The 24,044-nt window shown below is 32.8% G+C and overlaps 2 protein-coding genes across 2 annotated transcripts in view; both read right to left on the bottom strand.

The window, feature by feature from the left end:
* Positions 1–2,035: 2,035 nt before the first annotated feature.
* On the bottom strand, positions 2,036–8,515 carry LOC149132590 (protocadherin beta-15-like). Its single transcript, XM_089362196.1, has 4 exons — positions 7,786–8,515; positions 3,141–5,575; positions 2,829–2,967; positions 2,036–2,664 (listed from the first exon to the last, which is right to left on the bottom strand). The coding sequence occupies exons 2-4, from the start codon at positions 5,535–5,537 to the stop codon at positions 2,585–2,587; spliced, it is 2,616 nt and encodes an 871-aa protein (XP_089218322.1). The 5' UTR covers positions 5,538–5,575; positions 7,786–8,515; the 3' UTR covers positions 2,036–2,584.
* A 275-nt stretch (positions 8,516–8,790) lies between these two features.
* The window catches only part of LOC149132589 (protocadherin-16-like), a 39,945-nt gene continuing 24,691 nt past the window's right edge, over positions 8,791–24,044 (bottom strand). Inside the window, exons 14-22 of the mRNA XM_089363308.1 lie at positions 23,738–23,816; positions 23,163–23,214; positions 22,685–22,689; positions 17,380–19,789; positions 16,876–17,014; positions 15,654–15,860; positions 9,646–12,047; positions 9,179–9,317; positions 8,791–9,014 (exon numbers count right to left, since the gene is read on the bottom strand). Of these exons, the coding sequence (XP_089219434.1) occupies positions 8,935–9,014; positions 9,179–9,317; positions 9,646–12,047; positions 15,654–15,860; positions 16,876–17,014; positions 17,380–19,789; positions 22,685–22,689; positions 23,163–23,214; positions 23,738–23,816 (5,513 nt within the window). The 3' untranslated portion in view covers positions 8,791–8,934. The remainder of the gene's footprint in view (positions 9,015–9,178; positions 9,318–9,645; positions 12,048–15,653; positions 15,861–16,875; positions 17,015–17,379; positions 19,790–22,684; positions 22,690–23,162; positions 23,215–23,737; positions 23,817–24,044) is intronic.

Below are 24,044 nucleotides of genomic sequence, written 5' to 3'. Positions count from 1 at the left end.
GATTGGCTCCCATGCCGGTTGCAAGTAAAACGCACTATCTGAATGTGATTGATGCTAGTGGCATGTAAAAAGCACCCACTACACTCAGAGTGGTTGGCGTTAGGAAGGACATCTAGCTTTAGAAACATTGCCAGATCAGATTGGAGCCTGGTGCAGCCGCTGGCTCTCCAGACCTCAAACTGTCCAACCCATGCGAGCATGGAAAACAGATGTTAAACGATGATGATGATGATGATGATAACCAATACCATCACAGAATATTTACATTAAACAAGACTTCAGATACAACAAATCTACAAAATACATCTCTTGTTGTCAGAGTGGCTGGGGTAAGGAAGGGCATCCAGTAGTAAAAACCCTGCCAAAACAGACACAGATACCTGGGGTACTCTTCTACCTGGCCAGCTCCTGTCAACCGTCCTACCCATACATGCATGGAAGACGTATATTAAACGATGATGATAATGGTGATGACTATATTTATCACCATCTTGATACTACTACTACTACAAATAATAATAATAATAATAAAAATAACAATAAAACATTCCAAGTTTAATATAAGTACATAGAAATATACAAAAGACATTTAACAAGTGGTATTATATACCATACTGAATCTCAATTTACCTTATATTGTGCCTGTAAAGGCATGAACTTGCTAGCCACCTTATTATTACTATAAATAACGGTAATAATACTTCTTTATATATATATATATATATACATCAAGGTCTAATATGTACTCTTATCAGTTTAATATATACATATACATATAAATATCTATACACAGGGATTTTAGTGATTTGTTAGCATTTGTAAATGGTGGAGAATGTTTAAGATTAAATTAGTGAATTATTATAAGAAAATAGATAGAAACTATACTGACATACATTATTAAAACCCAATCTTATTGGTTTTCAATAAATGTTTTCTGATTGCTAAATAAATATACATACACTTACTTAGGACTATATTAGACCAATAATGTATATAAAATATACCACAACAATATATATAGTTAAATATCTCTTGTATAATGTTGTCTTGTGTGATTCTGACATTAAAAGACGTAATCCAGATTGAAGTAATTGAATTACAATGACTACTGCAGCTGTTGTTGTTGTTGTTGTTAATGGAGGAAGTGATGGCGAGATCTCCCTATCATCCACTGTCCCAGTCCCTGTGTGTGTATATATATATATATATACAACATGGCAGACATTTTAGATATTATCCTTAGCTTATCTTTCACTAGAAATTTATTTAATATAAATGTTATAATGAATATGAAAAGATAATAAAGAGAGAGAGAGAGAGAGAGACTTACCTGCATTGTTTAATCCTTCACTGTAGTTGTGTGTGATGGATGATGTGTATCCTGCTGTAGTGTTCCACTCTAACTGCTGCTGCTGCTGAAGTGGTACTATAGTGGTACTGCTGCTATTGTAGTAGTGTGCCTATGTTACTGCTGCTTCTGCTGCTGTTGTAGTGGTGGTGGTGTTCCTGTGTAACTGCTGATATAATAGTGTGACAGTTGCTGTATGTAGTGGGAGGTGAGATGTTAGCCAGATGCTGGTGTGTGCTAGTTACAACTCTATGTCCTCCACACACACACACACAATTGTGTGTATGATGAACAAAGAAAAAAGCTATCAGCCTCACTTTCAATATTGAAAGAAATATAGAAAATCTCTCTCATCCAATAGGAAATTACTGCAATGTTGTCTGTGTTACACAAACACATCAAACAAGAGAAGTCATGTTACACAGAAGCAACTTCAAAGTTGATATGTAATAATAACATTCTATTGCATATTTTCTGTTCAGATATTTAAAATTTGCATGAAAAATACAAAATGTATTATTACATAATTTGACATCTTTTTTTTTTTAAAAAAAAGATGTACATTTTAGTACAGACAGTAAAAGTTTGACCATTCTTAAAGTTTATTTTAAATAAAATTTAAATCAACATAATTTAATCATAGAAATGAAAATATTTTCAAATAAATAATTTTGAAAGCAAAAATGATTTTCCAGAAATATTCTAATTTATCTTCAATATTTGATCTTTTCTATTTTAAAATTTAACAAAAGTTCAAAAATGAGTAGGTTTTTGCAGTATACAATCTTTACTTTTAGAGGTCTGTTATTTACCTCAACAACAATTATCCATCTATGAGGATGGTTAATTGTAAAAGTACTTCTTTCGTTGATACAAAGAGAAAAGACTAAGAGAAAAGTTGTAAATTTTACATTTTGGAATTGGTGTCGTATGAAAACAATATAATTAAACCTCCTAGGATGACTCAGACTAATTTATCTATGCTTAGTGAAATGTCTATACTAAGACTGAGGGGAAAATAACTATAATAATTAACTATGGTAATGTAGAGTTGGGTGTTTATAACATTTAATGTACCAGAGATGGAAATTAGGGGTCATAAGAGATGCACTGTAAGGCCCCTTACGTGTGTGATGTGTGAAAGAAACATAGAGTTGATATTTTTATATGAATATAAAGTATTGTATAAGATTTAGTGTGTGAGAGAATAATTTAACAATAGTCATGGAACATCTACTATGTTGGCTGTAGATAGGTATCTTGTACTTGTTGTCCCTTTAGTATTGTGGCTGCAACTGGATTGTCATTGGTTAATTCTGCAAAATATCAAATATACAAACACAAATTACATTTCAATATAACAACTCCGATATATAAAGATAGAAACATTGATCTTATATTACACTAAGCATAACATTATATATTGTCCTACAGTAATAAAGGTAATTACATTTATATGTTATGTTTCGATAAAAGTTACCTGGTTCTGCAGGTATCTCATCATATGGTTTAGTCTTGCCATTACTCTTGCTAGCTTCTCTGTCCTTTTGAGATGTTAAGGTGTCACTGTTGTAGTTGCAACTGGTGCGACGTTCTTGACTATGGATTGAATCACATCTCTGTTGATTATAGAAAGTGAAATCTGTATAAATACAAGTTTAGATCACTCCTAAGAAAATAGTCTGAGAGACTGAAGTTGAGTTTTTTTGTAGTAATAACTGTACATACATGAATAATGGATAAAATACTACTTTTAAGAAATAAAACTTCTATTATCCAAAATAATATTTACCTGAGGCACAGGTGGAAGTCTCCTTTGTGTTGTTGAGAATTTCCACTCATCTGGTGTCTGTTCCATCTCCAGAAAAAACTGACTTTTAGATTTTATTGTCTGAAGATTTCGGTTAAATATCTCTTCTGCATTTCTCGTTATTGCAACAGGATTGTTAGTCTGATACAGTAATTGTCTCATCTCAGTCTGAGAGAGAAAGTTGGGATTATCTGCTGTTGTAGGTGAGTCATTTGTGTGATTAATACATCTGAAAACACACAGTGTTATTGACACTACAATAGCCACAGATAATATTACAGCTGCTGCTACAATGATAATTATCCAAGTCATATTCAGGTTGTTACCAGACTGGAATGGGACAGCAGTCAACATTGGAGATGTATCATTACTAACAAACAGTGTTAGTATGATAGCAGTTGTTGCTGACTGAACTGGTGTACCACCGTCTTTCACTATAAACTCCAGCTCATATGTTCCTGCATCATTTTGGTAAACTGTGCGAGAGAAAGATAACACAGCAGTGTGGGAGTTCACTGTAAACAGGTTTTTATCATTGGATCTCAGTATTCCATATGTGAGGAAAGCATTGTTTCCAGTGTCTTTGTCAGATGCTTTCAGAATTGTGATGTCCTTCTTACTGTGTGGATGGTAGTGGACATCTAGATTGTAAGGGTCATTATTAGGAAACGTAAAATACGGAGCATTATCATTTTTATCTAGAATCTCAATAACAATATTGGCAGTGTCATTGAGAGAAGGTGTTCCATTATCTTTCACTAAAACCTGGAACTTATAGATGTCTTTCATTTCTCGATCTATTGATTGTGAAGTAGAAATAAATCCATATTTTGTCAGTTGGAAAGGAATGTTACCATTGTTGTTATCATTGATGATAGAATATGTAAGTTGGCCTCCATCTCCAAGATCAGGGTCTGTAGCATTGATGAAGCCAATAGGGAAGTCAACTTTCTGGTTTTCATAGGTGAGGAATTGGAATGTCTCTTTGGTAAAATGTGGTTCTACATCATTGACATCAGTTACTTTGACAGAGAAATATTTTTTACTTTCTAGTTGAGGTGACCCCATGTCATGACACACAACAGATACTTTATAGTGGTCCCTTATTTCTCTGTCAAGATGGCCCTTAACAACCATTTTATATTCTTTAGAATCTATTTTGGCAAGTTTAAACTTATCATGTTTTAAATCACAGATAACCTCACCATTGGGTCCACTATCAGTGTCAGTGACCATAACATAAGCTATAAAACTACCAATTTTACTTGCTTCTGAAACTGCTGCTGAGCTCTCTGATAAAGGAGATACAAAATCTATGTTTATCAATGGAGCAGCATTCTGGTTATTAATTATGTAAATCTGGACTTTTGTTACTGATTTTAAAGGTGGATTTCCTCCATCTCTAGCTTCTATAAATAGTTTATATGATTGCTTTTTACTAAAAAGAAAATTATCATGTAAAAATAAATCTCCAGTTTTCTTATCTAATACAAAATATTTCTGGACATTTTGAGATGTTTTATGGTTGAAATGATAAGAAATCTTTCCATTGTGTCCAGAATCTTGATCTGAGGCTTTTAAAGTAAGAATTGGTAAATGTCTTTGATGTGAATTATTTATAGATATGTTGTAGAGTTTCTGTGAAAATACAGGTACGTTATCATTGACATCTGTCACAGATATGTGTACCTTGAGTGTAGCTGTTTTGGGAGGGTTCCCTCCATCTTTAGCTTCCAGGGTTAACATATATGAGTCTTGTACTTCCCTGTCTAATTTTTCTTCTAAAGTCAGAGTAGGTATGAAAACGCCATCATGTTTTGTGACAGAGAGAAAAAATGGTTCTCTTTTACTTTTGTTTATCATGTATGTAATTTGGGAATTCTTTATTGAAATATCTTTATCGATGGCATTTGGAAGAGGGATTTTATCTCCTTTACTATCTCTTTCAAAAAATTCAATTTTAACTTCATTCTGTGGAAATTCTGGAGAATGGTCATTAATGTCTTCTATAAATATTTTTATTTTTAATATCTTCATAAATGTTTCTTCTTTCCTCACTGCTACCTTAACTATTCTGGAACATTCCTTGTTGTACGTACACAGAGACTCAGCATCCAGTGTTTGAGTTGTGTATAGTTTTCCTGAGTTGGTGACATTAAATAAGTGAGAACCACTCTCGACTGTCCTTTGTAGTTGTGTAAATGTAATGAGAGTGTGTTGTTGATGTGTGAGAGGGTGTGATAAGTTGGAGTCAACAGCAATGTCTCCTATATAGGTGTGAGGACTGTCTTCTTCATTGACATGGTATGTAATATCTATGGACAGTACAAGGGTGATCAGTAAATGTAGAAGACACAGTAGACCAATATATGCTGTCATGTCTGGAATTCTTCATCACATTTTAGCAGGAGAAATTGCTACAAAAGAAAAGAGGAATATAGAAAGTAAAATAACTTATAGAAATAATAAGAGACACATCAATGTTATATACATTATGCACACACACACATACACACACAAATAATGTACTGTTCTGTGATGGGAAGATCAACAGACATGTTAAGAAATACTGTCTGGCATGCTCTCAGCATAATGACACTAATAGCAGTACATAAAAACATATATTGTTTATGAAATAAAATCATACACACACACATACATGTAAATATACTCTATTACACCCAACTGCATAATTTCAAATCTATCTTCTCTTGATAAGACATTCTTCAATAATATTATACATGGGTAGAGTTATTTTTGTGGAATATTCCAGCAGCTTCATAGCTTTAGGCCTTTAACTTTCAGGTTACTCTCTCATATGAAATGCTTATACAGTCACATTTTTTCCTCTTAATAATGCATTATCTTGTAGGTTCAAAGTTTGATGATGGGATTGTTTATATTTAGAATGACATTGTAGAGTAAGTGTGAGAGGCCTGATCTAGCCAGTTTGAACAGAAAATATAGAATATCTAGGCTGGATACAATCAGTTTAAATGCTAAAAGGTTCATATTAAATTCTCAACATGTCTCATTATTTATCACTCAGAATTCTTCATATAGAGACTATATTCTGTGTAAACCAATGTTTTGTAGTTTCTGTGTTTATCTGACTTTGACAATTATTGAAGAAATAGTTGTAGTTTTATTGAGATATATTCTAATCAGAACATTAGCAGCAACAGATGCAATACATTGCTTAAATTAAACAATAGGCATTTCAAAACTTAGTGTAATTAAACATCTTGAAATTAATTGACATTATAGCTAAAACTATATATTAATTCACATTGCAAAAAAATATTTGAAATTTAATTGACATCAACGAAATACTTAGAGTAAAATTCATGTAATTTGTATGTATTTATGGTTGAGTGAATGTAACCCTAATAAAATGGTTTAAGCTGTATGTTAGTGAAAGTGATGAGTGGGTTGGGATTTCAAATCCCAGTCCACTCAAGAAAGTAAGAAAAATACTTTTCTAAAAGTGCTGAGATTGACTTCATTATTTCAAACAGTAACAAGACTTAAGGAATCTTGATGTGGGATGCAGAAAACTTTCTTCATAATACATATTTAGACAAGAATTATTGAAAATGACATAGTGATATTAATAACAGGGACAAAATAATTTATAAAATTATGTAGAAATGTTTTAAAGTGTATCTTATCTATAAAAGAAAGATTAAGATAATAAAATATTAGATGCTTAAAAACAAAAGAATCATAATAATTTCCATGTAATATCTAGAAATTTTAAATTCAATAAATCACAACAAAACTATTTTAAACAATATTTACTACAAACGATAAGTAGGCTTCATAACATACTGCTACATATAATATATTTCAGAAATATTTTGTTATATTATAATAACTATAACAATGTGAAGTCAGTTTGTAGAAAGCAGATGATGGTATTTCTGATAAAATTCTCAACAAATCTACAAAATTCTTCAATTGTCAGTGAGTTAATATATTTTAGCAACACATGACAATATCATCAGTTTATATCTCACACTAAATATCTAAATAATAATAATAATAATAATAATGATAATAAACATTCTGGGTTTATTATAAATGCAAAGAAATATATAAAAGATATTCAACAGAGTACACAAACACTATACATATATATATATATATACAGAAAAATTCAGATTAAATTTATGAGTTATTACAACAACACATATAAACTATAGTGATATACATTAACACTCAGACTTATCGGCTATAAATCGATGTTTTCTGACAGTGAAACAAATATATATACACCTAGTGTGAACTACATCAGACCAATATTAAATATAAAATGTATCATAGTAATATATATATAGTTTAATATCACTTGTATAATGTTGTCTTGTGTGATTCTGAGATTACAAAACGTAATCCAATTCAAAGTAATTGTATTACAATGACTACTGCAGTTCTTGCTGTTGTTAATGGTGGAAGTGATGGGTAGATCTCTCTATCCTCCACTGTCCCAGTCTCTGTGTATATACATATACAACATGGCAGACATTTTAGATATTATCCTTACCCTGTCTTTCATTAGAAACACATATAATATAAATGTTATAATGAATATGAAAAGATAATAAAGAGAGAGAGAGAGACTTACCTGCATTGTTTAATCCTTCACTGTAGTTGTGTGTGATGGATGATGTGTATCCTGCTGTAGTGTTCCACTCTAACTGCTGCTGCTGCTGCAGTGGTATTATAGTGGTACTGCTGCTGTTGTAGTAGTGTCCCTGTGTTACTGCTGCTGCTGCTGTTGTTATAGTGGTGGTGGTGTTCCTGTGTAACTGCTGATATAATAGTGTGACAGTTGCTGTATGTAGTGGGAGGTGAGATGTTAGCCAGATGCTGGTGTGTGCTAGTTACAACTCTATGTCCTCCACACACACACACACAATTGTGTGTATGATGAACAAAGAAAAAAGCTATCAGCCTCACTTTCAATATTGAAAGAAATCTAGAAAATCTCTCTCATCCAATAGGAAATTACTGCAATGATGTCTGTGTCACACAAACACATCAAGTAACAGAAGTCATGTTACACAGAAGCAACTTCATAGTTGATATGTAATAATAACACTTTATTGCATATTTTCTGTTCAGAAATTTAAAATTTGCATGAAAAATACAAAATGTATTATTACATAATTTGACATCTTTTTTTAAAAAAAAAAAGATGTACATTTTAGTACAGACAGTAAAAATTTGACCATTCTTAAATTTTATTTTAAATAAAATTTAAATAAACCTAATTTAATCATAGAAATGAAAATATTTCCAAATAAATAATTTTGAAAACATAAAAGTTTTTCCCAGAAATATTCTAATTTATCTTCAATATTTAATCTTTTCAATTTTAAAATTTAACAAAAGTTCAAAAATGAGTAGGTTTTTGTAGTATACAATCTTTACTTTTATTTACTTTTATTTACCTCAACAACAAATATCCATCTATGAGGATGGTTAATTGTAAAAGTACTTCTTTCGTTGATACAAAGAGAAAAGGCAAAGAGAAAAGTTGTAAATTTTACATTTTAACTATAATAATTAACTATGGTAATGTAGAGTTGGGTGTTTATAACATTTAATGTACCAGAGATGGAAATTAGGGGTCATAAGAGATGCACTGTAAGGCCCCTTACGTGTGTGATGTGTGGAAGAAACATAGAGTTGATATTTTTATATGAATATAAAGTATTGTATAAGATTTGGTGTGTGAGAGAATAATTTAACAATAGTCATGGAACATCTACTATGTTGGCTGTAGATAGGTATCTTGTACTTGTTGTCCCTTTAGTATTGTGGCTGCAACTGGATTGTCATTGGTATATTCTGCAAAATATCAAATATACAACCACAAATTACATTTCAATATAACAACTCCGATATATAAAGATAGAAACATTGATCTTATATTACACTAAGCATAACATTATATATTGTCCTACAGTAATAAAGGTAATTACATTTATATGTTATGTTTTGATAAAAGTTACCTGGTTCTGCAGGTATCTCATCATATGGTTTAGTCTTGCCATTACTCTTGCTAGCTTCTCTGTCCTTTTGGGATGTTAAGGTGTCACTGTTGTAGTTGCAACTGGTGCGACGTTCTTGACTATGGATTGAATCACATCTCTGTTGATTATAAAAAGAGGAATCCTGTATAAATACAAGTTTAGATCACTCCTAATTATTCAGTTCCTATATAAAGAGTATTGTATTTCTATAATGAATATCGTGGCTATTTTGATATCTCTAACATTACAAAGAATAATAAATTCATACAAAGTAAGTGATACAATAAATATTAAGTAAAGATAGAAAACAGTTTGTAGACATAAGGATCTGAAGTTGAGTTTTATGTAGTAACAATTGTACCTACATGAATAATGGATAAAATACTTCTACTTTAACAATAAGAAGAAAGATAACAAAAACATCTATTATCCAAAATGATGTTTACCTGAGGCACAGGTGGTAATCTCCTTTGTGTTGTTGAGAATTTCCACTCATCTGGTGTCTGTTCCATCTCCAGAAAAAACTGACTTTTAGATTTTATTGTCTGAAGATTTCGGTTAAATATCTCTTCTGCATTTCTCGTTATTGCAACAGGATTGTTAGTCTGATACAGTAATTGTCTCATCTCAGTCTGAGAGAGAAAGTTGGGATTATCTGCTGTTGTAGGTGAGTCATTTGTGTGATTAATACATCTGAAAACACACAGTGTTATTGACACTACAATAGCCACAGATAGTATTACAGCTGCTGCTACAATGATAATTATCCAAGTCATATTCAGGTTGTTACCAGACTGGAATGGGACAGCAGTCAACATTGGAGATGTATCATTACTAACAAACAGTGTTAGTATGATAGCAGTTGTTGCCGACTGAACTGGTGTACCACCATCTTTCACTATAAACTCCAGCTCATATGTTCCTGCATCATTTTGGTAAACTGTGCGAGAGAAAGATAAGACACCAGTGTGTGAGTTCACAGTAAACAGGTTTTTATCATTGGATCTCAGTATTCCATATGTGAGGAAAGCATTGTTTCCAGTGTCTTTGTCAGATGCTTTCAGAATTGTGATGTCCTTCTTACTGTGTGGATGGTAGTGGACATCTAGATTGTAAGGGTCATTATTAGGAAAGATGAAATAGGGAGCATTATCGTTTTTATCTAGAATCTCAATAACAATATTGGCAGTGTCATTGAGAGAAGGTGTTCCATTATCTTTCACTAAGACCTGGAACTTATAGATGTCTTTCATTTCTCGATCTATTGATTGTGATGTAGAAATAAATCCATATTTTGTCAGTTGGAAAGGAATGTTATCATTGTTGTTATCATTGATGATAGAATATGTAAGTTGGCCTCCATCTCCAAGATCAGGGTCTGTAGCATTGATGAAGCCAATAGGGAAGTCAACTTTCTGGTTTTCATAAGTGAGGAATTGGAATGTCTCTTTGGTAAAATGTGGTTCTACATCATTGACATCAGTTACTTTGACAGAGAAATATTTTTTACTTTCTAGTTGAGGTGACCCCATGTCATGACACACAACAGATACTTTATAGTGGTCCCTTATTTCTCTGTCAAGATGGCCCCTAACAATCATTTTATATTCTTTAGAATCTATTTTGGCAAGTTTAAACTTATCATGTTTTAAATCACAGATAACCTCACCATTAGGTCCACTGTCAGTGTCAGTGACCATAACATAAGCTATAAAACTATCTACTTCACTGTCTTCTGAAACTGCTGCTGAGCTCTCTGATAAAGGAGATACAAAATCTATGTTTATCAATGGAGCAGTATTCCTGTTATTAATTATGTGAATCTGGACTTTGGTTACAGAACTTAAGGGTGGATTTCCTTCATCCTGTGCTTCAATAAATAATTTATAAGACTGCTTTTTACTAAACTGAAAATTATCATGTAAAAATAAATCTCCAGTTTTCTTATTTAATACAAAATATTTCTGGATATTTCGAGATGTTTTATGGTTGAAATGGTAAGAAATCTTACTATTGTCTCCAGAATCTTGATCTGTGGCCTTTAAAGTAAGAATTGGTAAATGTCTTTGATGTGAATTATTTATAGAAATGTTGTAGAGTTTCTGTGAAAATACAGGTGTGTTATCATTGACATCCGTCACAGATATATGTACCTTGAGTGTAGCTGTTTTGGGAGGGTTCCCTCCATCTTTAGCTTCCAGGGTCAACATATATGAGTCTTTCACTTCCCTGTCTAATTTGTCTTCCAATATTAATTCAGGTATGAAGACACCATCATGTCGCTTTGTGACTGAGAGAGAAAATGGTTCTCTTTCACTTTTCTTAATCATATAAGCAATTTGAGAATTTTGTATTGAAATATCTTCATCAATGGCATTCAGAAGTGAAATTTTACTTCCTTTACTATCTCTTTCCGAAAAATGAATCTTAACTTCATTCTGTGGAAATTCTGGTGAATGGTCATTGATGTCTTCTATCAATATTTTTAGTTTTAGAATTTTCATAAATGCTTTTCCTTTCCTCACTGCTACTTTAACAATTCTGGAACATTCCTTGTTGTATGTGCACAGAGACTCAGCATCCAGTGTCAGAGTAGTGTATAGTTTTCCTGAGTTGGTGACATTAAATAAGTGAGAACCACTCTCGACTGTCCTTTGTAGTTGTGTAAATGTAATGAGAGTGTGTTGTTGATGTGTGAGAGGGTGTGATAAGTTGGAGTCAACAGCAATGTCTCCTATATAGGTGTGAGGACTGTCTTCTTCATTGACATGGTATGTAATATCTATGGACAGTACAAGGGTGATCAGTAAATGTAGAAGACACAGTAGACCAATATATGCTGTCATGTCTGGAATTCTTCATCACACTTTAGCAGGAGAAATTGCTACAAAAGAAAAGAGGAATATAGAAAGTAAAATAACTTATAGAAATAATAACAAATGGGTTGATGTTATACACATATGTAAATATTCTCTGTTGCACCCAACTGTACAATTTAATAACCATCTTTTCCTGATGTGACAGTTATCAATGGGTAGACTTAACTGTACAGAATAAAACAGCCTGAACTGAATTGTCAACATGTCTCACTATTTATCATTCAGATATTCTTCATATAGAGACAATATTATGTGTAAACTAATGTTTTGAAGGTTCTGTGTTTATGTGACTGTGATAATTACCGAACAAATAGCTTTTGTTGTATTGGGATTTATACACTCACCAAAATGTTAGTTGGAATGGATGCAATATATTTTTAAAATGAAATACAAATTATTTTAAAAGTTAGCAAAATGAAACATCAAGGAAACTAATTGACATTATAGCTGAAAAATATATTGCTTCACAGGGCCAAAAATACTCGAAACTTAACATTACAGATATATTTTGAATTTAATTCAAATCTCAATGAAATATTGAGAGTAAAATTCATGACATTTATATATATTTATGGTTGAGTGAATCCTAAGGAAAATGGATGTTAAATGATGATGATGATGATGATATGAGGTGGTATTCAAAAGTTCCCGGACTAGGTATGTTTAATAAAAAACAACTTATTTACCTAAGTTTTAACATCATCTCCTTCGAAGTAGTCATCTTGTGCAGCAATACACAAGTCTGAGCGTTCCAGTCACTTTTGGAATCTGGCCTGGAAGTTGTTTTCTATAAGTGAGTCAAGGACCTTCCGCAATTCGCTGTTATCGTGACAATGGTGTTAAAACAGTGACTGTTGAGCTGCATTTTCATCTTGAGGAAGAGATAGAAGTCTGCAGTTACTAAATCTGGTGAATAGGGCAGGTGCAGAAGCGATACCATGTTGTTTTTGATGGGAAACTCACGAGTGAGGAAAGTTTGGTGACAGGGTGCATTGTCATCATGAAGAATCCAGTTCTATGTACTCCACAGATGTAGTCACTTTTGCCAAACGCCTTAATTGCATCAAAATATTGCAGTAGAACTCTTGATTGATGGTCTGGCCCTGGGGGTTGAATTCTTGATGCACAATGCTGCCAACGTTTGCTGCTTTGTCTCAGGGTTGTACTTATAGACCCAACTCTTGTCACTGGTTATGATCCTTGACATGATGGATGGGTCATCAGTGGCATGCTTACAGAGATTTTAACAGATGTCAATGCGAAGTTCTTTCTCCTCAGTGGTCAGCAGGTGGGGACAAACACGTTGCATGTTCAATTCAGACATTAAGATTCCTTGCATGGACCCATACGACAGACCAACATCAGCAATGTTGTTGACTGTTCTCCAACAACCCTCATGCACAGACTAATGAATGTTCTCCACATTCCCATGGATAATGCCCGTGACTGGTCTTCCAGAGTGCTCATTCGCTTTCAGGGATATTCTTCGACTTTTAAAGCACCTGTGCTACTTGAAATATTGCATATGGCCCATTGCCTCATTGCCATAAGCTTGCAGAAGCATGCTCAATGTCTCTGTAGCAGACTTCCCAAGTTTAATGCAAAATTTCACAATGACTTTTTGTTCCAACTACCTGTCTATAAAAAAATCGCAGACTACAGCATACACGTGATCACAAAAACACAAATTTAACAACTTGTGAAGTAAACACAGTGATGTTACTCACCACACAGCCTCATAAAGGCCACTGCTAGCCCTCACTGCACACGCAACTGTGTACTGCCATCTGTTGGCGCACAACAAAATTAGTCCAGGAACTATTTAATACCACCTTGTATGTATATAATGTATATACACACACACACACACACACACACATATATATATATACATACACACACACACACATATATACACACACACACACACAATATGTATGTGTAACCTATGCTAGCATGGAAAGCGGACATTAAACGATGATGATGATGATGATGATGATGATGATGATGATGATGATGATGATTGACTGTTTAATAGCATATGAAGAAGACACCGAGTGAAAAAAATTGTTCCAGTTTTTTGCTAACAGTAAATCAAAGGAAAAGATGTGCATAGGGAATAAAAAATGGTAGATGGTGAATGTTCAAGAGTGGCTGGAGCACCAATAATATGGTTCAAGGTTTGTGTTAGTGAAAGTATTGAGTGGGTTGGAATCTGAAGAAGGAAAGAAATATTTTTCTAAAAGAGCTGAGATTAGTTTCATTATTTCAAACACTGACAGAGCTTAAAGTACTTTGTTGTAGGGTGTGGAAAACATTTTTCATGATACATTTTTTGATATTGAAATGAACACAGTAACATTAATATGAAACAAAGAATAATTTATAAAATTACACAAAAACATTTTACAATATACCTTTAATAAAACAAAGATGGACATAATAAAATATTAGATGTTAAAAAAAAAACCCCAGAAACAAACCCATAATAATTTCCATGTAATATATAGAAATTTTAAACTGAATACATCAAAACAAATATTTTCAATCTTATTTACCAGATATGATATGTAGGTTTTATATTATACTGCTACATGTATTTCTGTAATGTTTTGTTATTAAATAACAACTATAATAATGTAATGTATGTTAGTTTGTAGATGGAATATGATATTATTCTTGATAAATTTTCAACAAATCTACAACATTCATCTCTTGTTGTCAGAGTTAATATATTTTAACAACACATGACAATATCATCAGTTTATATCTCACACAAAATAACTTAAATAACAAATCTACACTAAATTATATTTATCACCACCTTCTTAATGATGATAATAATAATAATAATAATAATAATAATAATAATAAATAAACTTTTTAATTTTTTGTATACAAAGACATATATAATGGAGATTTAACAGGGAATACAGAAAGGCATATTTGTAATCTGTTAGAGTTCATTAAACCTAAATAAAAATTAAGGTTAAATTAGTGAATTATAATGACAATACAGAAAGAAACTATACTAACATACATTATTAATACCTAGTCTTATTAGATATCACTCGATGTTTTCTGATAATTAAATAAATAAATAAATAAATAGGATTGGAGCCTGGTGTTGCCATCTGGTTTCACCAGTCCTCAGTCAAATCGTCCAACCCATGCTAGCATGGAAAGCGGACGTTAAACGACGATGATGATGATGATGATGATGATATACCCCGTTTGGACTATATAACATCAAAACTTAATATAAAATATATCATAGCAATGCATGATTTATCTTGTATAATGTTGTCTTGTGTGATTCTGACATTAAAAGACGTAATCGAGTTCAAAGTAATTGTATTACAATGACTACTGCAGTTCTTGTTGTTGTTAATGGTGGAAGTGATGGCTAGATCTCTCGATCCTCCACTGTCCCAATCCCTGTGTACATATATACAACATGGCAGACATTTTAGATGTTATCCTTACCCTGTCTTTCATTAGAAACACATATTAAACAAATGCTATAATGAATATAAAAAGATAAGAAACAAAGAGAGAGAGAGAGAGACACTTACCTGCATTGTTTAATCCTTCACTGTAGTTGTGTATGATGGATGATGTGTATCCTGCTGTAGTGTTCCACTCTAACTGCTGCTGCTGCTGTAGTGGTATTATAGTGGTACTGCTGCTGTTGTAGTAGTGTCCCTGTGTTACTGCTGCTGCTGCTGTTGTAGTGGTGGTGGTGTTCCTGTGTAACTGCTGATATAATAGTGTGACAGTTGCTGTATGTAGTGGGAGGTGAGATGTTAGCCAGATGCTGGTGTGTGCTAGTTACAACTCTATGTCCTCCACACACACACACACATAATTGTGTGTATGATGAACAAAGAAAAAAGCTATCAGCCTCACTTTCAATATTGAAAGAAATATAGAAAATCTCTCTCATCCAATAGGAAATTACTGCAATGATGTCTGTGTCACACAAACACATCAAATAAGAGAATTTATGTTACATTGAAGCAGTTTGATAATTTACAGGGATATTATCATTAGTATGACTTTGTTATATAATTAGTCTTAATAAAAAGGAATTTCTATTAATAAATCTATAATTATATTTCTGTGTTTCATCGAAGTTTTATAAGTTAATATGAGATGACAATTAAGCAATATCTAAAAGAAAAACAGACTAAACTTCAGAGAGAAGATAGAAAATGTTTGATCATTATGAATTCAATATTCAAGAGATACATTAATTAAATCTATTTTAGGAAAGCTAAAATTAATAGACTTATGCTTAAGGAAATATCTATACTAAAACTGACAGTATAATAATGCTTTTATAATAATATACTATGGTATAATAAAGTTAGGTTTTTGTTGTATTTATTGTATCAGAGATGTAAAAAAGGGGTCATAATAGATGCCACCATAAGGCCCTTTATGTGTGATGTGTTAAAGAAACATAGAGTTGATATTTTTATATGAATATAAAGTATTGTATAAGATTTGGTGTGTGAGAGAATCATTTAACAATAGTCATGGAACATCTATTATGTTGGCTGTAGATAGGTATCTTGTATTTGTTGTCCCTTTAGTATTGTGGCTGCAACTGGATTGTCATTGGTATATTCTGCAAAATATCAAATACACAAACACAAATTACATTTCAATATAACAATTCCAATATATAAAGATAGAAACAGTGATCTTATATTACACTAAGCATAACATTATATATTGTCCTACAGTAATAAAGGCAATTACATTTATATGTTATGTTTTGATAAAAGTTACCTGGTTCTGCAGGTATCTCATCATATGGTTTAGTCTTGCCATTACTCTTGCTAGCTTCTCTGTCCTTTTGGGATGTTAAGGAGCCACTGTTGTAGTTGCAACTGGTGCGACGCTCTTGACTATGGATTGAATCACATCTCTGGTGATTAGAAAAGAGAGTGAAACAATATTAAATAGAAGAAACATGTGCATTTATATTCTAGAATGTCCCTATTATGGACACAAGAAAGAAATGCTTTTAAAATGAGTAGAAATATTATAATTAAACATTTTCTTGGTTAATTAACATAACTTGGAGTAGACAACAAACAAGACAAAAATACAGGTTTAATGAAATCCATGTAAATTTTGAATTCATTTCATCTGTAAAATGTAAAATTATGAAAGAGGAAGGCATAAGGAATGGAACACAACATGAAAATACACAAGATGTATAAAATATGTTTGCAGGAATATTGTAAAAAAATGTGATGCAACAACTGGATTGTTTCAAAATATATTTACCTGAGGCACAGGTGGAAGTCTCCTTTGTGTTGTTGAGAATTTCCACTCATCTGGTGTCTGTTCCATCTCCAGAAAAAACTGACTTTTAGATTTTATTGTCTGAAGATTTCGGTTAAATATCTCTTCTGCATTTCTCGTTATTGCAACAGGATTGTTAGTCTGATACAGTAATTGTCTCATCTCAGTCTGAGAGAGAAAGTTGGGATTATCTGCTGTTGTAGGTGAGTCATTTGTGTGATTAATACATCTGAAAACACACAGTGTTATGGACACTACAATAGCCACAGATAGTATTACAGCTGCTGCTACAATGATAATTATCCAAGTCATATTCAGGTTGTTACCAGACTGGAATGGGACAGCAGTCAACATTGGAGATGTATCATTACTAACAAACAGTGTTAGTATGATAGCAGTTGTTGCTGATTGAACTGGAGTACCACCATCTTTCACTATAAACTGCAGCTCATATGTTCCTGCATCATTTTGGTAAACTGTGCGAGAGAAAGATAACACACCAGTGTGTGAGTTCACTGTAAACAGGTTTTTATCATTGGATCTCAGTATTCCATATGTGAGGAAAGCATTGTTTCCAGTGTCTTTGTCAGATGCTTTCAGAATTGTGATGTCCTTCTTACTGTGTGGATGGTAGTGGACATCTAGATTGTAAGGGTCATTATTAGGAAATGTAAAATAGGGAGCATTATCATTTTTATCTAGAATCTCAATAACAATATTGGCAGTGTCATTGAGAGAAGGTGTTCCATTATCTTTCACTAAGACCTGGAACTTGTACATGTCTTTCATTTCTCGATCTATTGATTGTGATGTAGAAATAAATCCATATTTTGTCAGTTGGAAAGGAATATTATCAATGTTGTTATCATTGATGATAGAATATGTAAGTTGGCCTCCATCTCCAAGATCAGGGTCTGTAGCATTGATGAAGCCAATAGGGAAGTCAACTTTCTGGTTTTCATAGGTGAGGAATTGGAATGTCTCTTTGGTAAAATGTGGTTCTACATCATTGACATCAGTTACTTTGACAGAGAAATATTTCTTACTTTCTAGTTGAGGTGACCCCATGTCATGACACACAACAGATACTTTATAGTGGTCCCTTATTTCTCTGTCAAGATGGCCCTTAACAATCATTTTATATTCTTTAGAATCTATTTTGGCAAGTTTAAACTTATCATGTTTTAAATCACAGATAACCTCACCATTAGGTCCACTGTCAGTGTCAGTGACCATAACATAAGCTATAAAACTATCTACTTCACTGTCTTCTGAAACTGCTGTGGAACTCTCTGATAAAGGAGATACAAAATCTATATTTATTAATGGAGCATTATTCTGGTTATTAATAATGTGAATCTGGACTTTAGTTACAGAACTGAGGGGAGGTTTCCCTCCATCTCTTGCTTCTATAAATAATTTATATGACTGCTTTTTACTAAAATGAAAATTATCATTTAAAAATAAATCTCCAGTTTTCTTATCCAATACAAAATATTTCTGGATATTTTGAGATGTTTTATGGTTGAAATTATAAGAAAGCTCTCCATTGTTGCCAGAATCTTGATCTGTGGCCTTTAAAGTAAGAATTGGTAAATGTCTTTGATGTGAATTGATTATAGAGATGTTATAGAGTTTCTGAGAAAATACAGGTGTATTATCATTGGCATCTGTCACAGATATGTGTACCTTGAGTGTAGCTGTTTTGGGAGGGTACCCTCCATCTTTAGCTTCTAAAGTCAACATATATGAGTCTTTGAGTTCTCTGTCTAATTTGTCTTCTAGAACCAGTCCTGGAATATAGACACCATCATGTCGTTTTGTGACTGAGAGAGAAAATGGTTCTCTTTTAGTTTTCTTAATCAAGTATGTAATCTGAGAATTTTGTATTGAAATATCTTTATCAATAGCATTTGGAATTGTTTTTGTTAGACCTTTTGCTTCTGTTTCACTAAATTCTATGTCAACTTTCTGATATGGAAATTCTGGAGAATGGTCATTGATGTCACCTATTAATATCTTAATTTTTAATATCTTCATAAAAGTTTTTCCTTTCCTCACAGCTACCTTAACTATTTTGAAGCATTCTTTGTTGTATGTACACAGAGACTCAGCATCCAGTGTTTGAGTAGTGTATAGTTTTCCTGAGTTGGTGACATTAAATAAGTGAGAACCACTCTCGACTGTCCTTTGTAGTTGTGTAAATGTAATGAGAGTGTGTTGTTGATGTGTGAGAGGGTGTGATAAGTTGGAGTCAACAGCAATGTCTCCTATATAGGTGTGAGGACTGTCTTCCTCCTTGACATGGTATGTAATATCTATGGACAGTACAAGGGTGATCAGTAAATGTAGAAGACACAGTAGACCAATATATGCTGTCATGTCTGGAATTCTTCATCACACTTTAGCAGGAGAAATTGCTACAAAAGAGAAGAAATATTTAATGTCTAAAAAATGAAAATATGATAAATTTTAATAATCAGTGCACAAATATAATTTCCATCTCTAAATACTCACTGAAGAATTAAAAATGATATTTCTGATGTGCCAATCCGTAATGGAATATATGGCTAGAGTTATAGCTACAGGTAGACCCAAGAAGACATGGGAAGAGGTGATGATGCATGATCTTCGAACTTTGAGCCTCACAGAGGCAATAACTAGAAACCAAGACCTTTGGCAATATGCTGTGCTTGAGAAGACCTGTGAAGCCAAGTGAAATTGTAGTCATGGCTGATGCTCGTTCCACGTAACTGGCACCTGTGCCAGTGGCATGCAAAAAGCACCTTTTGAGTGTTGGGACTCCTAGAGACAAAGTGGTTGAGCTCCTTTTGAGTGTTGGGCCTCATGGAGGTAATGATCTTTGGCATTATATCATGCTGGAGAAGAAGACACATCAAGCCAAACAAAATCACAGTCGTAGCAGACACTGGTGTCACACAAAGGGCACCAGTGCTGGTGGAACATAAAAGTACCCATTACACTCTTGGAGTGGTTGGCATTAGAAAGGGCATCCAGCCGTAGAAACCATGCCAAATCAGACTGGAGTCTGGTGCAGCCTTCCAGCTTCCTAGCCCCGGTGAAACTGCTCAACCCATGCCAGCATGGACAACTGATGTTAAATAATGATGATGATGAGTTATATTCTTAGAATAACCGAAGTTTCCAATGTGAAAGTTAGGGAGTTAACATGCTTCATTTGATCCTTCAGAATTACATATATGGACACACTAACTTGGTTTATTGTAAAAAGAACTAATATTTTCAATGTTCTGTTGTAGAATGTCTATTGACAGTTAATGAAGAAAGAACTGTAATTCAACAAGTTAAATTGAGATATAACAAGACCGAATTATTTAACATTTATATATAACACCAAATGTCCCAAAATTTTATTCAAATGGTACAGTATGATACATTCGTGAACTCTTAAATAAGTGGAATAGAAATATTTTTTATTCAGTATTGAATAAATATATTAATGAAGGTCTGCTAAATATTTTGCTAAGAAAGTTGATGACTAATATATGGAAGTATATATCAACATATTATCATGTGATCAGTAAACCTGTGCCATTTTGCCAGAGTATGGTCCATGTCTGTTTGTTGAATTGTAAATAGGGATGTATTTAAGGCCTGTTTAGAGATTTCACTGTGGCAGGAGCCTTACAGTTTTGCAAATTTTATAATGCGGTGAGAGAGAGAGAGAGAGAGAGAGAGAGAGAAGCCAAGTATTTGTGGTAACTTTGTAAGTTTTGTGTGTTGTTCATACATAGAGACATAATATGTTTCCTTGGTAGGTGTAGAGACTACATTTTTGTGTTGTTTAAGGAGACTAGTTTGTTATTTCCATCAATGGAAAATGGTTGTGGAAGTCACATGTATAAGCGTAGCTTGTGGCATGAAAGCTGTATGCATATGTAAGTGTGTGTGTGTGTGTGTGTGTGTGTAAAGCTTAAGGAAGTGTGAAGGAAGGTATTGTTTGGGTAAAAAGGTGCAGAGATAGATCTAGCAGCAAGGTTTATAGTGTTGAGATAGAAGTGTGTGGCACGTATAACTGAACTTTGTAGTATACCAGAGTTAAGAGAGGAGAGAGAGAGAGAGAGAGAGAGAGCGAGAGAGAGAGAGAGAGAGAGAGAGAGAGAGAGAGAGAGAGAGAGAGAGAGAGAGAGAGAGAGAGAGAGAGAGAGAGAGAGAGAGAGAGAGAGAGAGAGAGAGAGAGAGAGAAGTGTAAATACAAGTTGTAATACAATGAAATGAAAGGAGACAGTCAATCCAATTGATACAAGAAAACAGTTGCAGTATTATTAAGAACACAAAGAAAATAGTTTATAAAAATATAGGAAAATATTTTGCAATGATATATATTTTAAGTATACAGATATTGATTGTAAAATAATTCAATGAATGTTGCTGATTAATACAGAAAATCTTCAAGTAGAAATTTGTTTCACAAAATAATTATGAAATTAATTGAATCTTTTTTTTCAAATTAATTGTAAGTAAAACAATGTAAATCATGTTCATACAAAGTATTTCTGTTTTGTTTTTCACACTAAATAACAACTATAATAATGTGAAGCATTTTAGTGTGTAGAAATGAGATGATAATATTTCTGATCAATTCTCAACAAGTCAACAACATTCACCTCTTGTTGTCAGAGTTAATATATTTTAAAAACATGACAATATCATCAGTTAATATCTCACACTAAATATCTTAAATAACAAATCTGCACTAAATTATATCTATTACCATGTTCGTAATAATAGTGACAAACATTTGCACATTATTACATACAAAGGGATATATAATGGACACGTAAAAGGGGCATTTGTGATAAATTAGAGTTCATTAAAACTACAGAAAAATTAAGACTTAATCATTACGACAAAAGACATATAAACTATATTGACAGACATTATTAACACCCAGCCTTATTGCTTATAAATCAATGTTTTCAGAAGATGTATATATACACACACAACTAACTTGGACTACATTAGATTGATGTTATGAATATAACATTCCTTCCCTATCTCTCTCTCTCTCTCTCTCTCTCGCAATATACACACACAAATTTGCATACACATGTATTATTTTGTGTGATTCTAACATTAAAAGATGTAATCCAGTTCGAAGTAATTGTATTACAATGACTACTGCAATGGTTGTTGTTGTTGTTAATGGTGGAAGTGATGGCTAGATCTCTCTATCCTCCACTGTCCCAGTCCCTGTGTACATATATATATACAACATGGCAGACATTTTAGATATTATCCTTACCCTGTCTTTCATTAGAAACACATATAATATAAATGTTACAATGAATATGAAAAGAGAATAAGAGAGAGAAAGAGAGAGAGAGACTTACCTGCATTGTTTAATCCCTCACTGTAGATGTGTGTGATGGATGAAGTGTATCCTGCTGTAGTGTTCCACTCTAACTGCTGCTGCTACTGCTGTAGTGGTATTATAGTGGTACTGCTGCTATTGTAGTAGTGTTCCTGTGTTACTGCTGCTGCTGCTGTTGTAGTGGTGGTGGTAGTGTTCCTGTGTAACTGCTGATATAATAGTGTGACAGTTGCTGTATGTAGTGGGAGGTGAGATGTTAGCCAGATGCTGGTGTGTGCTAGTTACAACTCTATGTCCTCCACACACACACACACAATTGTGTGTATGATGAACAAAGAAAAAAGCTATCAGCCTCACTTTCAATATTGAAAGAAATCTAGAAAATCTCTCTCATCCAATAGGAAATTACTGCAATGTTGTCTGTCACACAAAACACATCAAATAAGAGGATTCGTGTTACACTGAAGCAGTTTGATAATTTACAGGGGTATTACCATTATTATGACTTTATTATATAATTAGTCTTAGTAAAAAGGAATTTCTGTTTAAAATATATAAATATATTTGTCTGTTCCAACTAAGTTTAATAACTTTTAATATGAGATGACAATTTAGTAATTTCTCATATTCTATAACTAAAAAAAAAAAAGAAAATACATAAAGAACTGACTAAACTTCAGAGAAGTGATAAAAAGTGTTTGACTGCAATGAATTTAATAATCAAGGGATAAATTAATTAAATCCATTTTAAGATAACTAAAATTACTATTTTATTATAATGTAGTATGGTAATGTAGAGTAAGGTGTATCTAATATTTAATGGATCAGAGATGGAAATTAGGGGTCATAATAGATTCCACCATAAGGCCCCTTATGTGTGTAATGTGTGAAAGAAACAGAGTTTATATTTTTATATGAATATAAAGTATTGTATAAGATTTGGTGTGTGAGAGAATCATTTAACAATAGTCATGGAACATCTACTATGTTGGCTGTAGATAGGTATCTTGTATTTGTTGTCCCTTTAGTATTGTGGCTGCAACTGGATTGTCATTGGTATATTCTGCAAAATATCAAATATACAAACACAAATTACATTTCAATATAACAATTCCAATATATAAAGATAGAAACATTGATCTTATATTACACTAAGCATAACATTATATATTGTCCTACAGTAATAAAGGTAATTACATTTATATGTTATGTTTCGATAAAAGTTACCTGGTTCTGCAGGTATCTCATCATATGGTTTAGTCTTGCCATTACTCTTGCTAGCTTCTCTGTC

This window comes from Octopus bimaculoides, chromosome 14 (assembly GCF_046866305.1).
Source record: "Octopus bimaculoides isolate indiv1 chromosome 14, ASM4686630v1, whole genome shotgun sequence".
In the NCBI taxonomy this organism is placed as follows: Eukaryota; Metazoa; Mollusca; class Cephalopoda; order Octopoda; family Octopodidae; genus Octopus; species Octopus bimaculoides.
This window is presented reverse-complemented; position numbering and strand designations above follow the sequence as displayed.

What these genes read in the sequence shown, in the direction of transcription:
- LOC149132590 (XM_089362196.1), bottom strand. Translation starts at nt 5,537, where the DNA reads ATGACAGCATATATTGGTCTACTGTGTCTTCTACATTTACTGATCACC. An exon ending in GACTTCCACCTGTGCCTCAG is followed by an intron (nt 2,968 to 3,140) that starts GTAAATATTATT and finishes TATAATCAACAG; the next exon opens with AGATGTGATTCAATCCATAG. An exon ending in TGAGATACCTGCAGAACCAG is followed by an intron (nt 2,665 to 2,828) that starts GTAACTTTTATC and finishes GATATTTTGCAG; the next exon opens with AATTAACCAATGACAATCCA.